The 19,311-nt window shown below is 33.3% G+C and overlaps 1 protein-coding gene across 8 annotated transcripts in view; it reads left to right on the plus strand.

The window, feature by feature from the left end:
- CNKSR2 (connector enhancer of kinase suppressor of Ras 2) overlaps positions 1-19,311 on the plus strand; it is a 269,368-nt gene that overhangs the window by 131,593 nt on the left and 118,464 nt on the right. For 6 of the 8 annotated variants that reach the window (XM_043458302.1, XM_043458304.1, XM_043458307.1 and 3 more), the window contains exon 9: positions 12,401-12,547. The exons of the other annotated variants lie outside the window; for them this stretch is intronic. In XM_043458302.1, the coding sequence (XP_043314237.1) occupies positions 12,401-12,547 (147 nt within the window). The remainder of the gene's footprint in view (positions 1-12,400; positions 12,548-19,311) is intronic. 8 annotated transcript variants of the gene reach the window in all.

Raw genomic sequence — 19,311 nt, forward strand, 5'->3', positions numbered from 1 at the left:
TCACTATTACTTTGGAAAGTCTTCTGGAACCTGGTGACTACATTATGGCAAGAAAGGATTCAATAGATGGGGCTATAAAGCCTACTGGAATGGAAAATAACCAGGTTGGGGTAGTCACGAAGAAGACAGCCTACAACAAACAGTCAGGGTGTTTGACAGTGATCAGTAAGAGATGGAAGATGAACACTGTAACCTAGTGGGTTTTGTTACCCCCTAAATGGTAAACATTACTGAACAAGAATGCAGGTGATGTCATAGTGGGTGGGAAAAGGGATCGAGATAAAGAGCTATTGAGTTATCTGGAAAGGTCATTCTGACTTCATTTATGTAATTCTCAGCAGTGTCTCCTTTATTCTCTTATTCTCACTCTAGTCTCTCATTTGTGACTCTTCACCCTCTTGTTCTTTCAACCTCAGAACAACAGGCGAGTATTGTTTGAAAGGGAAGCCAATATAATCAGAATGGATGGAGATATGGTGGCCCATTAAAACTCAACAATCCCTCCCCACCCCCCCGCCGCCGGTATCCTGTTCCCTGGAAGGAGTAGTTCACTGAGTGAATTCAGTACCACTATTGGCTAACACCCGTGTGCTTTCTCTCTTTTTTAAATATGTATAATTGTTGTCTTTATTTTTTAGGTGTTTCTTCTAACTTAGTTTTCTTTTCTATACCATCCTCATCTCTTCTCACTTGACTATTTCTCCTACATTCTTCACGTTTTTCAGTATTTTTTTTATTCTTGCCTATTTTCTTCTGTTCTCCTTTCTCAAAAGAGAAAATATTTATCTTATAATTTCTTACAACAAAAAATATTAAAACTCAAATGGTAGTATTTGCAGTGCACCTCCTTTCTCATCCCTGTAAACACAAGATGTTACTGGAGTACAGAGATTAAGTATATTAGCGTGGTGTTTAACATACTGCTTAATAAATGGTTATGATAATATCCTAGAATAATTCTGTTAGGATTCTAAGAAATTGGTATTCTAAAACAGAGCAAGTGAATTGTTCTCTTTTGGAAGGGGAAAATACCATGAAAAGACGCTTAGCAAAAATTAGAAGAAATGATGCATTAAAGATTTCAGTTCCTCATAGTAAAATTTTATTTCAGATTCTACTTTGTATAGGATATAGTTTCTTTTATTTTATGTTGAATATTGTGGATTTGATGAGAATGTGTGGAAACCGGTTTTGAACTGCCACATATTTATATAAATTATGTTTTATTATTCCTAGAGAAATCAATTCATTACTTTATTATCTAATATAATATTTTATGATTTTTCTGTTATCAAACTAAAATTATCTTAAGTCTTTATATAAAGAAGATAAGTTGTATGATACCTTAATATTGGTAACTTCCTGTGAACCAATTTATTTTTTCTGCAAATCACTGCATCCTGACTTCTTTCTTTCTAATTTATACAATTCTTCCTAGCTCCACCAGGAAAAGACTAATTGGTTTTAAATATGGTTAGCACTAATTTTTTTATTATTAGAAACATCTTTCAGTGTTGACATAAAATTAATAGGTTAATTGTTTTACATGGAATTTTAAAATGTATCCATATAAGTGATTATTTTGTATGTTTAAAGTGTATCTATTGGCTGATGTTCTTTCCTACTCTGGATTTTTAAGTGTGTAGCTCATTTGCAAATCAGTGTCAATAGCTATATCCCTTTTCCTACATCTGTCAAAAAGGCAGAAGTCAGTCAGTCACAGTTCCCTGATTTACTTTATGTCTATAATAGAGGTGGGCAATTAGTAGATGACAGCTGCCTGATGAAGATAAAAATTATTGCATGAAAGGGAAATACATTAGAGCATCATAAAATAGGAAATTCAAGAGATAATTTTAATAATGTTAAGTTCTTTTTAAGTTATTTAGCCCTAGGATTCAAATATAGGTTTCATCCACTAAATTAACATTCTCAGCTACATTGTGGCTGAGATTTTAGGTCATGTAACTACTCATCACTTTCATATTTCCTCTCATCTTATTACTGTAATAATGGACAATAAAGGGTATTTTAAAACTGAGACAAATGGCAGAGAGAGTTCATGGGGCCCCATTTAGAATTGACAAGGAATTACCTTTTTTGTCTGAGTTGTTGCATTTCTGATAAAGTGACTTCTGAAGATAGCATCTATAGTGAAAGTATTTACAGCCATTATGGAAGTTCTTAAACTAAAACTTGTTAATAAAGATGTAGACTACTGTTTATTTAGCTATATAAATGCATATATGCACATTCTTTGGTTTTGTTTTGATAAATGCAGACATCTATTGCAATACTTGCTAGTATTTTCAAATACACATATCTGTTAAATGTCTAACAGTAAATGACATTATAAAATTATTCATAGAAAAGTTGTAGATTTTTAAACATGTTTCTTTATGAATACTTGGCTTTGGTTACTTTAATTACATTTTTGTTTGGATTCATAAATTAAGTTTAAGTTGAATTTTTCATAAATATAGATGTTTTCTTTATTCTTTCTCAGAATTCTTACAAATAGGATGTATAGATTTTTAGATGATAATGTTTTGTTTCATCCCTTAGCTTTGGTGACTAAGACTCTTTATTTTAAAATACACATTTTCAATGTCTTTGCAAGGAGAACAGAAATGAAACATAGGAAGGAATGGCTGAGATGTAAAATTTCCATATATATGCAAACAAAATTAAGTTAAAATTTTATGTTTATAAAAATTTTAGTTAAAAACTTGTATTATTATGGTTCTTTGAAAATATCCTATTGATTTTGGGGGTAATGAAGCTCTGTGATATGACCAAAGATTCATCCCCACATTCTTTTACGTGATTGTCTTCCTTCTCAGTGTCTCCCTAGCAGGAGCTTTTAGACTCATTGAATTTTATGTTTTGGAGAAGTTAAAGAATACCATGAATGATAATGAAATAAGAATAAAATGGGCTTTGATTTAGTTTCCTATAGCATATACAAAGTGAACCATGAAGCCCCTCAAAATAAACTTTTGGCCTTCAGAGGCCAAAATATTACCAAATACCATACTGAGTTGGTATATTGAGTTGCTCAAGATGCTAAACTATACCAGAAGCAGAGATACCAACGATACAAAGGTGTGGTTTATATAGATAACAGAATAGGTAATAGAAGATAATGCAAGTAACAGGATGTGGAAATGTATCACCTTTGGTAAAAACAATGAAGGTGATTTGTAGAACTAAATGGAAAAAAATCGTGAGTATTATTTTCTTCCCCCCATGAGCTTCATGAGTCAATCAAGAAATTCTGATTTAACTCTCAGAACTTTTTAGTTAAAGACTCTGGGAAGGTGGTGTACAATAAGTGAAAAACAAAGTACTTCTTGTAGTCTTCAAGTTGGTTTTCTCTCTTGCACTCCCTGTCCATCTTCAGTGGTGAGAAACTGTGTTCTCTATGCTTTCTCTTAAATAAAACACACACACACACACGTATATTATATATGTGACTGTCTGTGAAATTCACATGAAAATATTAGCTACCAAAACATATGTGTAAATTCAAATTGTGAGGTGCTCAACATGGTCCAAGTTTTACAGTAAAATTAAGCCACATAAAAAACAAATGCTTTGATAAAGTCTTATTTCATTGTATGAATGCTTAAGGAGGCCGTGAGATGAAGAGAGGCTCAGTGAATAAAGACATAAAATTGTGGGGTATTCCCTGTAATGAAAATAAAACTTTTTAATTCATTCTTTTTGAATGTTTGTTCCCTTCATCTTTTCCCAAGATTATCTCTTCTAGTCATGTTTGTAAAAAATAATCAGTACTAAAGTTTCGTTTATTATAGATAGAACCTTGGGTCATTTCTGAATACTCTGAATTACCTATTTAAATTACTCCATGCTGGAATTTTTTTTAAATTTTACTTATTTATTTTTGGTTGTGCTGGGTCTTTGTTGTTGCACATGGGCTTTCTAGTTGTGGCAAACAGGGGCTACTCTAGTTGCAGTGCGCGGGTTTCTCATTGCAGTGGCTTATCTTGTGGAGCATGGACTCTAGATCACAGGCTCAGTAGTTGTGACACATGGGCTTAGTTACCCCATGGAATGTAGGATCTTCCTGAACCAGGAATCAAACCCATGTCTCCTGCATTGACAGGCGGGATTCTTAACCATTGGACCACCAGAGAAGTCCTCTATGCTGGAATTTAAAGTCACGTTTTTGGGGATTTTTTTTGCATTTAGTCTTAACCAAATGCATACCTTTCAGCTTATATTCCTCTTTATTTGAACCATGGGTAATTCTCTGTTTCTACTCACTAAATGAATGATTGTGAAAAAGCAAAATTAGGATATCTCCAAATATATCACACAAATAAATTGTGTGAAAAAAATAAGTTCAGGTGAAGTTTTTAGATTGGTACTCAAATTTAGTGATTCTAGGATCTTTGAAAGATACTGGGTATCAAAATGCACTAATTCTGAAATGTTTTGAAATGTTTCAGTAATGCAGGAGAACAGAGCACTGTAAATCTCAGCACCAAAACATTTGGCAAAGACACAGTGTCATTAGTCTGAATGTGATGGGTTGTATGTTGAATTGTCTCTTTAGTGCTTTTAGAAAGAGCAGAGGAACATTTGGGTATGGTGTGACTTATATCGTCAGACATTCATATAGGCACACTTCAAGTCTCTTTAAAATTTACTTTGTGAATAGGTATCATTTATACATTACAGCCATGAGTAAGAGCCAGTGTTTACACAGGAGTGTGTGTAATTGTCAATGAATGGATCTGTTACCTTGTCTTCTGAAGGATAATAACTTTGAAAATATTTTAAGAATGTCCTATCTTCCTACTTGTATGTCTAGAGATGCTTTTTTATAATTCCAAATACAGTTGTAACAGAGGTAAAGGTCTAAGTTGATAGGCTTACATTCTTTTATGCTTATTTGTAACTGGCTACTTGGAACCATAGAGAGTCTTTTCATTTGTTGGTCAAATAATTCACCACCTATTGTTTAGGAATCAGATAGGCTAGAGAACGTCCTAAACGGATCAGAGGCAACTTCTTCACTCTATGTACAAAGAGGAAAGGAAGACTCCCACCTCTTTAACACCAACCCCAAAGCCCTTTGTGTACCTAATCTGGGCAACCCATTGTCCAAGGACCTGCCCACTTATGTTGCCATTGACCCAAGAACCCTTGGTATCTGCTTCAGCCTGATCAAAGCAATTACATGCCCTGTCTACAAGAAAGCAGAACATCTGGCTTTAAAACTCTTGGGATACCTTAAAAACTCTGTTGGACCATTTTAATCCTGTTTGCACTATATATAAAATACATTTCAGTGTCCAAGCTGGGGATTACATTTAAACTAATAAGACTTGCCATTGTTTACAGACACTGAGTTTTGCTACCTGAACAATCAGGAGATAGTATTTGTAGTTCAGCACATGTGAAAAACATAATATCTTTAATAACATGACATACTTGGTATCAGATGTATAGGTGGGTTTTTAAAGGTCCATGAACTTCAGTGTGAATAAAATATTCTATTAAATATTGAGAAAGAAAAACCTGGACTATTTATATTTTTCTAGAAAACCTTCCTGTTTCTATAACACGTATGATGAAGCAGAATATTTCTACAAAAAAAGCAACTATATCCATTGTTACTATTGATATATATTATTATGAATATTATATATTATTATGGAAAATATTTTATTGTCATAATCAAATCACTGTGACTTTAGGTCTGAAGTATCCACTGTATAATTTTTTTCCAAATGTTAGTTTATAAGAAAGTTTATTTGGTAATTTGAGGTAAAGAATGTTTATTGTAGCTTTAGTATCAAGTATATTACATTTAGAGAAAAACTGAATACTACATCTTAGTTTTATATACAAAACAAAATTCCCTTTGGACTTTTAAGGCACTTCATTATCTCTGAAACATTCGCATTCTCGTGTCACCGTGTCGTTTCACTAGTTATCAACAAACACTCATTAAGTCTGTGCCATTTGTAAGGCATTGACTGCAGGTATATCCAGAAAAATGAGACTCAGTTTTTATCCTCAAAATAAAACCCTCAATATCCAGTTTTGTGAGGGTAGATGAAGGATGTGAGGAAAAATACACAGCTTTAATAAGCAGCAGTGCATGAAAAATGCCATTAGATAAGATCACATGAAGAAAACAAGATGCTAGCTATAAGAGGCTGTATGATGGGTGTTTCATTTAATAAGTGCCATTACGGATACATAAGGTTTTATAGGTGGGAGAGGAAAAATGCAAGTATTTATATAATAGAAGGGTACTTTTGCTGAGAAGAAAAGCACAGTGTTGGAGGGCAACATAATACTAACTTAACCAGTTGTTCCACCCGTACTGAACTACTGAGAATTGCTCAAACTGGTTTTAACTTGTCTCTGGGCTTTCTTCAATCCCTCAACTTCCATATCGTCTTCACCTGTCCACTTCCTAAGAAATTCAGCTTAGGCTAATAGGAAACCTTTCCTGAACCCTCAAGAATGGGTTAGTTGCCATTTCACTCTGTCCATTTTGTTGGGTACTTCTCTTAATTTATCGTAAATGCTTATTGAGGTGCTCATCTCTCCCCTGCTCATTATGCTTTTTAAAGAGTCACAGGTTGTGCTGCAAGCACCATTGCACCCATAATACATGGACAGCACACATCGATATTTAGTGATTTTATAAGTTATAATATCTAATCTTAAAAAACATATTAAAATATTCTAGACATGGGCAAGTCACTGCCTTCAAGAAGCTCATTGTCTAGAATAGCTGTTCTCAAACTATTTCCTGACCAGCAGCATCAGCATCATTTGGGAACTTGAGAAAAAAAAATGTGGATTCTTGGGCCCCACCTCACACCTACTAGATCAAAAACTGGTATTTCCAGGTGATTCTAACACATTCTGAAGTTTAAGAACTACATTAAAGAGAAATTATAGGAGATAGTGATGGCCATATTGGCACAGGGCCTATTTTAGGAATTGACTCTTTAGTTAGGCCTTTGGTGAGCTTTTCAAGTGTTTTGAGGAAAAGAACACTTTTATGTTGTAGCAGTATGTTAGTGCTGCAAAAAAACTAGTAGTACAAAGAGCAGTTAGGGCTCTGAAGTCTAACAACCTGGTATCCAAGACAGATAAAGGAAGTGAGAAGCAGTATTCATTGCCAGAATCTGTTCTTTAGGATGGACTTCCCAGGTGACATAGTAGTAAAGAATCCACCTGAATGCAGGACACATAAGAAACACAGATTGGATCCCTGGGAGGGAAGATCCCCTAGAGTAGGAAATGGCAACCTGCTTCAGTATTCTTGGCTGGGAAATCCCATGGACAGAAGAGGCTGAGGGGCTACAGTCCATGTGGTTGCAAAGGGTTGGACGTGACTGAGTAAGCACACACATTCTTCAGGATAGATGTGTATTAAAAACAGGGGGAACTGTTGTAGGTGACTCCATGCTCAAAACTTGAGAGGATGATGGGGGAACTTTTTGTTGTTGCTGTTGAGTGAAGTGTTGCATTCATTTGTACTGCCAATGGAGTATTTAGAGGAGGATGTTTGCTGTCATAATGCCTTGTGAATCAAACAGACTTGAATGAATTCTGGCTTTGCAACTTACCATGTTTCTATTGGGCTTCCCTGATGGCTCAGATGGTAAAGAATCTGCCTGCAATGTGGGAACCCTGGGTTCGATCCTTGGCTTGGGAAGCTGCCCTGGAGAAGGGAACAGCTACCCACTCCAGTATTCTGGCTTGGAGAATTACATGTTTCTATTAATAATCTTGACCAAGAAAACTTAGTTAATCTCTTTTCTCTTCATGTAAAGTGGGTTTCTTCACATGTAAAATGGGTTTAATAGTTTACTTCCTAGCTGTAAGAATGAAGATATAAATAAAAGGAATGCAATATGAAGCATCTAGCACAGTGAATTACTGGTGCTTGATTATTCAGTAGCTATTAGTATGGATGAATGAACTGTTGAAAATATGCCACAACTTCTTGATAGGGATTGGGGACAGTTAGGAGGATTTGTGAGTCATGCAGAAAGTTGTTAGTGGAAGTTCTGGAAACAAGAGTTTTTTATAAGAAGATAGCATGGAATATTAGGCGAATAACACTTAGCCTGGAGGAACCACTTGCATGTATTGGTTGTGAGGAGGAAGAAAGATGGAGGACATATATTCAGAGTTGTATCAGGACCACATCCATTTACTACAAAGCTCATCTGTTGTCATCTCTTTGTACTTTTCTACCCATTTTGCATAGTAAAGTTGTAACATATTGTGATTTTTGAAGTCTAATTATTTAGCCTGTGAAATAATACATAAACATCTCTTTTGGTGTTGAGTTCACTTTTTCACAAGTCTACCATTTCTTTTTTGTATGTCTTTGATTATTAGAATGTTTTTCTTTGTATCCCAAACTCACTATCTCTTAAAGTTTTGTACCATATTTAATTCCTTCCCATATTAGTGGATTAAACTTTTATATTAGCAGCCACTAGAATCCCTGGTTTTCCTTCTTTCAAAGCTCCTTCTATCTCCTAGTACAGAAAGACTTTCATTGCAGCCAATGTAAATAATATAATTATTTTTCATATTACTGTTGTATCTTCACATGGCTTTTAATTCAGGTCTATCAAACTTAATACTTTAAAACCATAGCCAGAAACTCAAATGAGGAAATAGAAAAATAAGTTTGAAAAATGATTAACACACATTGATGTATTTCACTCATTTTGATGTCTGTGTACCATATCATTTAGCTCCGGAATGGGGCTCCCAAATTTATTGAAGTTATAACCCATATACTTGCCTCATTTCATAATATTAATACCATCTACTCATGTCCCCCTATAATCTGTCAACCATAAGTATCTTAGTAACAGAGAAATAAATTTGTCAGTAATTCACTATACTTAATTATGTTTGAAGATACGTGAGGATACACAGAACCAGAGCTGAGAATCATTTTTCCTAGAGCTCTAAGACCATGCCACATCTGCCCTTGAATAGAACATGGTACAATTCAATAAATGGGTACAGTTGTGAAGCATAATATGCAATAGAAAAGGTAGAAAGTAATGAAGAAATGATCCAAATCAGCTTGAGAAAAGACTAAGGAAAAAAAGGATTATTCATATGAGAGGCATGTTGTCCGGTTGCTGTTAATAGGTATACAAGTACTGGGGTTGGACTGATAGAGCTAAAACCTATCTGTTATTAAGAAAAATGTTACATGTAAGCTGGGAATTACACAGCCAGCTTCATTACATTACTATTCAGCAGCTTCCACAAAAACCTAAATTAACACTTATGTGAGGAATCTATTGAAATCATTCATTGAATTAAAAAAAATCAACAGATTATGTAGGTCTTATTATGAATAGTTAGTGATAATTTTGTTTTTCTTTTGACAGTTATATAAAAGAATAATGTACAGAGCAGATGTCATTTCCCCATCACCATCTTTTACTGTTCTACATAGTGTTGCCTTTCTGGTTCTTTTTGTGGGAATTTTCCATCCATAACAAACAGTCCTAATGAGATAATTCAGAAAATTCACGATTTTCTAACTGGAATATTACTCTTAGACTAGGTCCATTTATCAATATTTTGTTGGCGTTGTTGTTTATAAAACACATTTATTGCCAAAAGTTTAGGAAATTAAAGAGTAAATGGGAAAATATATATTATAGTCTTTATTGCCCTTTAACCATTGTTAGTGGTGGTACATGGCTTTCTGTGTTTTCTATATATACATATTTTTACAAAAGTAAAATTGAATTGCATTAGCTACATTTAAACTTTTCTATACAAATTTTACATCCCATGCTAATGGACATTTGCATAATGTACAGTTTTTGTTTGGTTTAAATGGCACTGCAACATATATGTTGCACATTTATCTCTATGCTTTTATCTAGTCATTTCCTTTTGGCAGTGGAAGTAGAATTTGAGAGCCAAAGATAAATATATGAGTTGCTTTTGTTTAAAAGACTGCTAATCAAATGTCAGTGAGTGTGGTAAGGTTGATTAAAAAGTAATAAAGTTATATAATTTTCTGCAATTAAATAACATTAATTCAGCTATAAAATTTAAGGCTTCCCAGGTGGTACAGTGGGAAACATTCCACCTGCCAGAGAGACACAGGTTCGAGCCCTAGGTCGGGAAGATTGACTGGAGAAGGAAATGGCAACCCACTCCAGTATTCTGGCCTGGAATATCCCATGGAGAGAGGAGCCTGGTGGGCTACAGTCCATGGGGTCACAAAGAGTTGGACATGGTTGAGTGACTGAGCATGCACACAAAATCTAAATCTAACCAAATTATTACTTTGTCATCAAAAATCAATTTCACTTTCTCATGGAGAAACAATTCTGTTTTTTGGAATAGTGTAGTCAAAAAGAGCATAGAGAAATTGTGAAAGAGTAGGATGAATCGAATTACACTAAATAAATGTTACACTGGAAAACCCGATCAAGCCCTAAGAATTTTCAACTAGTGACATGATTATGTCATAGAATAAAATGAAGAGAAATTGGTAGATAGAAATCAGTGTGTAATTTGTTGTCTAGAGTAGATAGGCTGAAAGAAGGTTACAGTAATATTGACTGCTTTATTATCATTAACAATTATCTAAATGAATAAAATAAATGATAAAATGTGGTTATCATTAATAAGTTGTTCATAAACTCTTTGTATAAACAGTATGTTTTCTTCCTCCAAACCTAGTATTCAAAAATCTGCTCGCTTATTTTTTTGGCAAGCAAAATTAATAATTGAATTTGAACTAACTTCGCTTTGATCTTGGCTCATAGAAATGGCTGTAGGGACACTTCTTAGCCATCAGAAGAATCAGAATCAGCGTACCTAATAATCTTCACTTATATATATAATGGGAGACATTTGCCCAATATCATTGCTGTAGCTGATCCACATTAAAGTGATTTTTAAAAAAAATTGACAGCCTGTTATTCATATTAGGCAAGTATCATAATGATCATTTTGATTCCTATCTGAGACCCTGAGATTTTAAGCATTATAATGTCTTGCTTCCTTTTTGTCCTAACTCTTTCTCTTCACCATCGCTCAGTTTATCTAGAGTAGAGACTGTAGTTTAAATGAATGGTCCGTCATATAAACTAAAGTCTCCCATTATCCTTCAGTGGCTGTGGTCCAGAGTACCTCTTTCATCATAGTCTCTGGGATCTGTGCTAATTTGGATGAAAGTGCTCATTCTTTACAGCTTGAGCATTATCTCCCAGGCAAAAACATGGTGAATAGGCACAGGCACCCATCCCCTTTCATTTGGGTGCCTAGGAAGAAACTAGATCATGTTCAGACCATTGGCTAAATGTTGCTTGCAATCCAGGATAAATTTTGACCCACTGTATTTATATAACACATTTATATAATTTATGTAGCATAAATTTCTAATCCATCAGAGTTGGAATAAATGGGTGTCTCTTTTAAATGTGAAATATATTTTTTAAACCTTGGAATAATAGATGTTTTTAATGTGTTTCTTTAAAGAATACTTCTAGGATTTCAAATAACTGCATAACCAGTATGTCTTAAAAGCAAATTAACAAATATTCAATAATGTAAAAGAATGATAAGTAATGTAACATGGATAACAGTTGAGCCAGGTTTTTGGACATTTATCAAGTACTTCTGTTTAATTATACAATATGTTTGGGGTGATATTCACATATCACATAATGGCTTCATTAAATTTAGCTTATTATATTTTAAATTTATAGAGTCTTTTGGAACACATTTTCAGTAGCTGCTGCATTCGAGTAGCATTACCTTGTCATTTCTTACTCTATATTGTGGTTAAAGGTTTATTTTATCAATCCTGTCTTCCACGCTCAGAATGTCGCCTTGGTGTGTCAGTACCAGCTACTGGTAGTATAATGTCAGTCTCACTTAGGGACACTAGTACCACATATCTCTGAAAGATGGTGATGAGCAAGCATGTGGTTTAATTTGTAAGTTCAGGACATTGCCAAATCTTTGTTTCAGGCATGCGGATTCTTAAATTGTAAGCTGTGAACAAAGCTTGGATCTACACCTTGTGCAGCATTAATAATGCCATAATTTCTTTTAATTCTAAATTACTCTATTGGTTGGATACCATCTTAGTCTCTGCTTTGACTTGTAAATGTCCATTGTTATCTCATAATGATATGGACTCTAATGCAATAACATGGTTAGTCAATTCAAAAATAAAGTATCTTTTTGAGTTTATATCTCCTGAAAATTGATAGGCTGGTACACCAATTGTGTGGTTTTCTTTTTTTTCTTACTAATCTTATTAAAGGGGGAGAACATTAAATCTTTGCATACTGTACCTCAATTTTATTGTAATGATTTTGCTGGTTACCAGGTGGGGTGGCAGTTGAAAAATTTGGTGAATGCACTACGAGAGGACCCGAGTGGTGTTATCTTAACTTTGAAAAAGCGACCTCAGAGCATGCTTACCTCAGCACCAGCTTTACTGAAAAATATGAGATGGAAGCCCCTTGCTCTGCAGGTAATGAAGCTTAATCATAAGTCATACACCATCATTTTAGCCATAGATTATCTCAGTAATGCTTCTTTATTGTGCCTCATCTCAGCAGCATATGGATTAATCTTGTATGCTTTTGAAAATTTGTTTGTGAAATGATCTCTTCACAGCTGATCCTAATACGCTTAATTGTGATGAAATTTCAAAGTCACTATAACTAAAATCAAATGATAAAGAACCCTGCCTTAATTTTTAAACATTTTAAAGCATAATTCCAAAGAAAAGCACAAGTTATTTGAAGCCAAAATGTGGATAGAAATGAAAGTGAGAGGTTTCATTTTGTGATATAATCTTCAATTTAAAAGTTATATCCATATATACTTCTTGAAGAAACTAGATAATAGTTTATAGAATTCTTTTAAATCAGCTCATGAGATAAGAATAGTTGTTTTTGAACAGTAGGTAGAGAAAGTTTTAGATAGTAATTAAAATGTACCTATTACATTCTTCCTGATGGATCATTTTTTTTCTTTCCACCATGTACAAAGGCAAAAACCGGGAAATTGTTACATTAGAAATTCTGCATTTTTCTTCAGCATGAAACATCACTCTAAAATGTTACTCTGGATGTTGATAAATTAGGTTAAGAACCAGAGGTATCTAGGAAGTGATAAAAATATTCTGATTGATAAAGACAAGGAAATAATACATTTTCTTCCTTTTCAGTCAGGCTGTAATGTTTAAACACATCATAGAGGAAAATTTTACTCTTCACAAGACCTGCACTTTTAAAATAGAAGACCATTACCTTTCATAGAAGTTTAATTTTTAAAAATTAAAGTTTCCCATTGAAATAGAACATTTCCTGTCGTTCAGATTAAAAAGAAGCAATAAATGAAAATGCCATTGTTATCACTGCTATTAAGTTCTATCTATATTAGTACCTTACACCAGTCTTGATTTTTTTTTCCCTGAAATTCTCAGTTCTTCATTACACATGAATGGCCTTATAGATTATAATGATTTCTCATTGTTTAAAACTTTCCTACTTCTTGGCCTCAAAGTTGCATTATACTTAAATAACATAAAAATATAAAAAGAACGTTAAGTTCTTTAAATTTTTAATGTGAATCTTTCTATTTTTTCAAATAAAGATGTATAAAACTATATTTTAAAACTATATTAATATGTCCAAATGCACTTGACTTGTAGTATATGTTTATTATCGAAGATTTGTGATGATCATTAAAGTTCAGAGACCAGTATTTGACTCATTAATTCATAGATTAGCAAATCAGACCTTCCCATCACATCATTTTATTTTCTCACTACGTTGTAAGTTGCTTTGTTGTTCCACTCTGTAGTTTTCTATTGACATGTCTTCCCCAAAGATCCTTCTTCAGAGCCTGAAAGGTGGGAACCCTGAAGAAGAGACCCTTATAGCCATTAAGTTTCCTTCTCTATATGTGTGGTTACATTTAACAGCTTCTCTCTAGCCCCTTCTGCTTCACAGTGAACACCAAAAAGACACTAATTTCTTGTTGATCCATGAACTCTATTTGAGGGATTATCTCTAGAAAATAAATTGATGATTTGATCCCCTTTTAGATTCTTTTCCACAAGCACAAACTGGAGAATTAAGCTAATGACAATATCGAGTTAAGAATCGCTTTTATAGAAAATTCTGAAATAATCAAAAGACCTTTTTTTTTCTTTGCTACACATACATTTGGTGTGTGTGTTTAAACCTAGAGAACAAAGACTTTAATTATTTAAATTGCTCTACATCATTCCTTAATTATAGTAGATACTTAAGACACTGTTTCTAGGTTCATTCCTAAATGCCAAGAAATGTGCCTCATCAGATCACTAATTATATTTATTCCTTGTTGCCTATTCAATTACTCTGAGTATGCTTGTAAACTTTTTCAGAATGCTGAATTCAGAAAAAAAAAATCAGTATTTACATAAGTGCTTATATGTATTGACGTTTTTATAAATTTGTTACTTCACCTGAATTTAGTTCACCTAAAATGTATTGTCCAAGCTTGACTTTTTATAGATAAACAATACTATTAATGGGTTGGAGGAAGCAAGGAGGGACCCTGCTTTCAACTTTGAAAACTGACTTTACGGAGCAGAAGAAAAGAGTAGGAGTTTTAAGTAAATACTTACAGGTGGTGGTAAAACAAAGTCTTAGGAGTAAGGGCAATGGATTAGTCCTGCAACAATAGCACACCGCCACCAAATCTCCCTAAAGTCTATTTTGAAGACCTGAAATTGTACCATTACAGAGTTTCATTTTGATCTTAAGGCTGTGGCTTGTGCTAAAATGCAGAAAGACACCAGAAGCATAGTGGAAACTATCTGGTCAGGATTTTAAGAGAATGAACACAACCAAAGATGGACAAAGCTTGAGGATTCCAGGATCTGGAGGTTGTAAGTAGACTGCTTCCAGAAGGGGAAAAATCAAAGAAATAGTGGGATGAGAAAGTCTTACAGGCAGTTCTGGATTCTTTGTGTTGCCTGAGACCACATATTTTTCCTAGTGGCCAAGAAAGGATCTCATGTGTGAAACTTAAGTGCTTAATGTAGCAACAGTCCTCTGTGCAGACATAAGTACCGTTCCTACTGTAATCCTGCTTCTGCTATGTTGCAGCCAAAATGCCCATTAACTCACCTGAATACAAATTTTTTATCTTCAAGCCTGAAGAATTGGACATTAGGTTATTTCTTCAGAGGATATACCAATAGTCTACTAAGAATTATTTCAAATAGAGTTTACAAAAAGAAACAATCTGTGGCATTTATTTAACCTCAATATGTACATTTCATCTTTTTCTTTTATGATACCAGGCTTAGTGTTTCAGATAAAGTATAGCAAAGTTTGTGTAGTTTGGAGGTAGACACTAATACATGCCTCTAATGAAGGGAACAACTTCATTCTTACAAAGGAATAATTATTTTTTAAACTAATAAGGAAATAATTTGTACCTGCACAACTAAAATATAACCTTATCTACCTTAAGGTAGAAAATTTTTGAGGAATACACATGTTTTAATAAAAGTCATTTTAGTTCTAAAACGAATAGTAGCTTCTATTATTAATTAACTGCAATGACAAATTTTAATCTGGATTTTCTTTTGAAAATCATTCGTGGAATTATAGCCAAATAAGCAAAAGCATACAATTCAACTTCATGCTCACAGAGCAACTTCATTAGTACATTTCATGAAATTTGGCTACTCTTGTTAAATTCCTAATTTCTCAAATGTTTTGCAATAGAACTGAAAGACTTAAAGATATTTTAGTCAAATACTACACGCAGATTTAATCTGGAATTGAATTTGTTGTCATCTGCACCCATTTATATATAGTAGAGATGTTCTACCTGAGGTAGAATCTTTTGTTCTGAGAAAGCGAACTAGCAATTGCTTTCTGAGAACTGTTTTTAAAACATGTCCTTAGTAGCACCCTCTACTAATGTCCTGGATTTTGGTAAGCATGGTGGTTGCTTATGGTCAAGTCCTTGAAATTCAGTGAAAAAATCCTGGGGAATTATGGATAAACCTCAGTGTATATTTTTTGATGTTTGTCGTCTTAAATTAGCGTGCATAGGTCACCAGCTTGCACGAATGGTGGTGTTTTCTTCTTACAAGAGATGTATGGGAGAATTAGCTGGACACTGGTGAGAATATTGATTGAAATCATCACTGGGAATCAACAATTTTAAAAAACATTTAGGAACCCAACTTTTTTTCTTTTTTGGTGAAATGCATCTCAAAAATAATCACTAAAATCAATGCTGGAATTCGATTTACTGATACAGGTTTCATTAAACATTTTTAATGTAAAATGATATCAAGCTGTATCATTAGAATTGCTCCTAGACTGTTCTAATCCATAAGTCTTTTATATCGAAGTGATAATTTTTGTGTGGTTTTTGTGCTTTTCACTTTAAATGTTATTGCTTAGCATTACCTTGATGCCATTTTTACAAGATATTTAAATTAAATACTTTTGAGCAGAGAAAGAAATGGAAAGCAAATAGTCATAGTAGTCAGTTTTGTCTATCAACTGGTGTAACGACTGAAGAACACTGATAATGTTACATTTCAAATACATAGAAATATGAATGGTTGAAGTCACTGTAAAAATAAAAAAAGCAGGAATAATAAAATTTAAATATCAAAGTTATAGGATGGGGTGACCAAAAAACATTAGAAGCAAAGTTTATATGTTTCTGAGAATTTTGCTTTAAAAGCATGTTTTGGAGGAAGCAAGGAAGGTAACTAATATTAGATATGACACTAGAGAAGAAAATAAGTTTTAACTAAAAATGTAATTGTGTTGACTGGGAGGCAGAAACAATTACATGTTTTACATGCTCAAATTAGTAAATAGCTGCAAGCTATTGTCACATCAGATTTTTGTTCACCAATGTTTAAGCAAATTAATTAAAGGATCTAAATCACATTTGTGGTTTTCAACCAAATGCTTTCAAAATGTTAACACAGACTACAAATAATCACCTAATATAAAAAATTATTTTTTAGTTTCTCTATTCTTTAGTTAATATCCTAAAAATAATGCATAGTGTAAGGTGAAAAAATTGGAAGCTCAGTTTTAATGTTGCAGTATTAACTATGCCCATAAGAGTGGACAGCATAAATATCCTAGTGGTAGTTTCAGTAAGGTGTGCAAATTTTGATGATTAATTGAAAAAAGCAATTTTTTGGTGTGACTCTAAAGTGCATATTATTTGTGTATTATATAATCATGTACATAATTTTATGCCCATAGATCTATTTTTAACTTATACAGATACAGCTTCCTGATCAAATCTGTGGTTGAAAAAAAAATGTTTTTTCCTTTGTAGTCTGATAAGAAAGGGAAGATTACATGCTTTAAGGAGAAGACTCAAGTCTTTTGTATTTATAAATTTGTATTTTAGAAAAGGCTGAGAAAAAAACAGAGTGGGAGAATTTAGAATACATGTGTTTCTCTTACTTAGACTCTTTTCAAATCATTGAATACTTAAGAAAATCTTACCCAGGAAAAATTATGCCCAATAATTTTCCAAATTAGATCTAATATTCTTTATATGATCAAGAAATTTACAAGATTGTATGCAACTTCTTGCCTCCCAAAATCCAGAATACATTTTCTCTGCAGCATTTCTTTAGATGTCTCAGAGTTGCTAACATAAAACAATATTCTGGTACTTGTATTGGAATTATAATAAAAATGTGTTTGAACTGAATAAGGACTTGTGTGAATGTTCTGTGCTAAAATAATGGGGTATTGTGTTCCAGTTGAGTCTGTACTTATTCCCAAGAGTGAATAAAATTAATGGCCAGGTTTTCTACTTGATGTAATCATTCATATTTCAATGAGTATTTTCCCTCTGGAAGACAAAGCAAACTCTTTGTGATATTTGCATTAGTGAGTTCTACAGATAACTGCATAATGTGTAATGCACCATTTTCATCTTTTAACATTGGGGCAGTCTTTATGTCATTGATTCCATTCAAGACTTTATATAGCTCTATGAAAGCTGGGTCACTTACCAGATAGAGGGACAACTAAATTAAGATATGGTTGCCAGGAGTTGTTAATATGTAAAATGTTTCAAATAAAACCTTTAACATTAAATGTAGTTTTTTAGGTATAGACGCTCTTTTCTCATAGTCTTTAAGGCCATATGGTTTTCAGAGGTACATTAATACCTTCCAGATGTGCTCAGTTACCTTAAGAGATGTTAGAATCCGGGACAAGAGGAAAGGGCCTGAGCCATCAGAGAACTTAAAGTGAGATTTCAGTGACCCCTTACAAAAGCTGAAATTTTTAGTTTATGCTAATCACAGCCTCCCAATGATGTTTAAACTGGAGGAGTAGGATCTTTTTACTAAATTCATCACTCATGATTCAGAGGAAGATTTGTGCCGTGCCATATTGTGGGATACAGTTTAAAGGTATTTATAGAGTTCAAACCGACAAGATGAGAAACGTATGTGTACATAATATAATATATTTCTGAGTCCTGTTCATAGTAGTAACTTATCATTAATTGACTAAGGTTTTAAATGTATACTTGAAGAGATGCATATATGATCATTTTATTTAGGATTTGGATATTTCAAAATATGCATGCCTGTGCCCAAAAAAATCTGTCATAGATTTCTTTTAGAAGAGTAAACAGTATGTCTGCAAAATATGTCCTTCCTGTTGGAGCCTCATTGAATCTGGAAGGAAAACTTTGTCATTAGAACTATTGATATATGAAAAATAAACTTTGTGGAAAGGTCCTTCCAGAAAATAAACCCACTTGGATAGAATCCAAAATGGATCCAGTCATGCTTGATTGCATACCAAAGTGGATCAAGTTATACTGAAGCTTCATGCTTGCTTGAGTTACAAGATGCCGTCTTAAAATACCCTTGTATTTTATCCATAAGTGATAATAGTTCTTAATTCTCTTCCTATGCAGATTTTCCCAATATAAGAGAAAGAGTCAAAATAGCAAAGTGGTACAATAAAAAAGAAAATTATCCTTTATTTCTACTTTTTTTCCTTAAATTGGAAATTCTTTATAATACAATGATAAACTACTTTCCTTATACTATTTTATGAAGAAATTATTAAAGTAAATGTTACTAAGGTAGGAAAAACTATCCTTCTGCATTATTATACTCACATATTTAGGTTTTTGTCTGACCTCAGGCATATGTCTATTAAATTTTGAATTAAATGCAGAGAGAACTTTTTGATTTGAGGGAAGCTGTGT

This window comes from Cervus canadensis, chromosome X (assembly GCF_019320065.1).
Source record: "Cervus canadensis isolate Bull #8, Minnesota chromosome X, ASM1932006v1, whole genome shotgun sequence".
NCBI classification, from domain to species: Eukaryota; Metazoa; Chordata; class Mammalia; order Artiodactyla; family Cervidae; genus Cervus; species Cervus canadensis.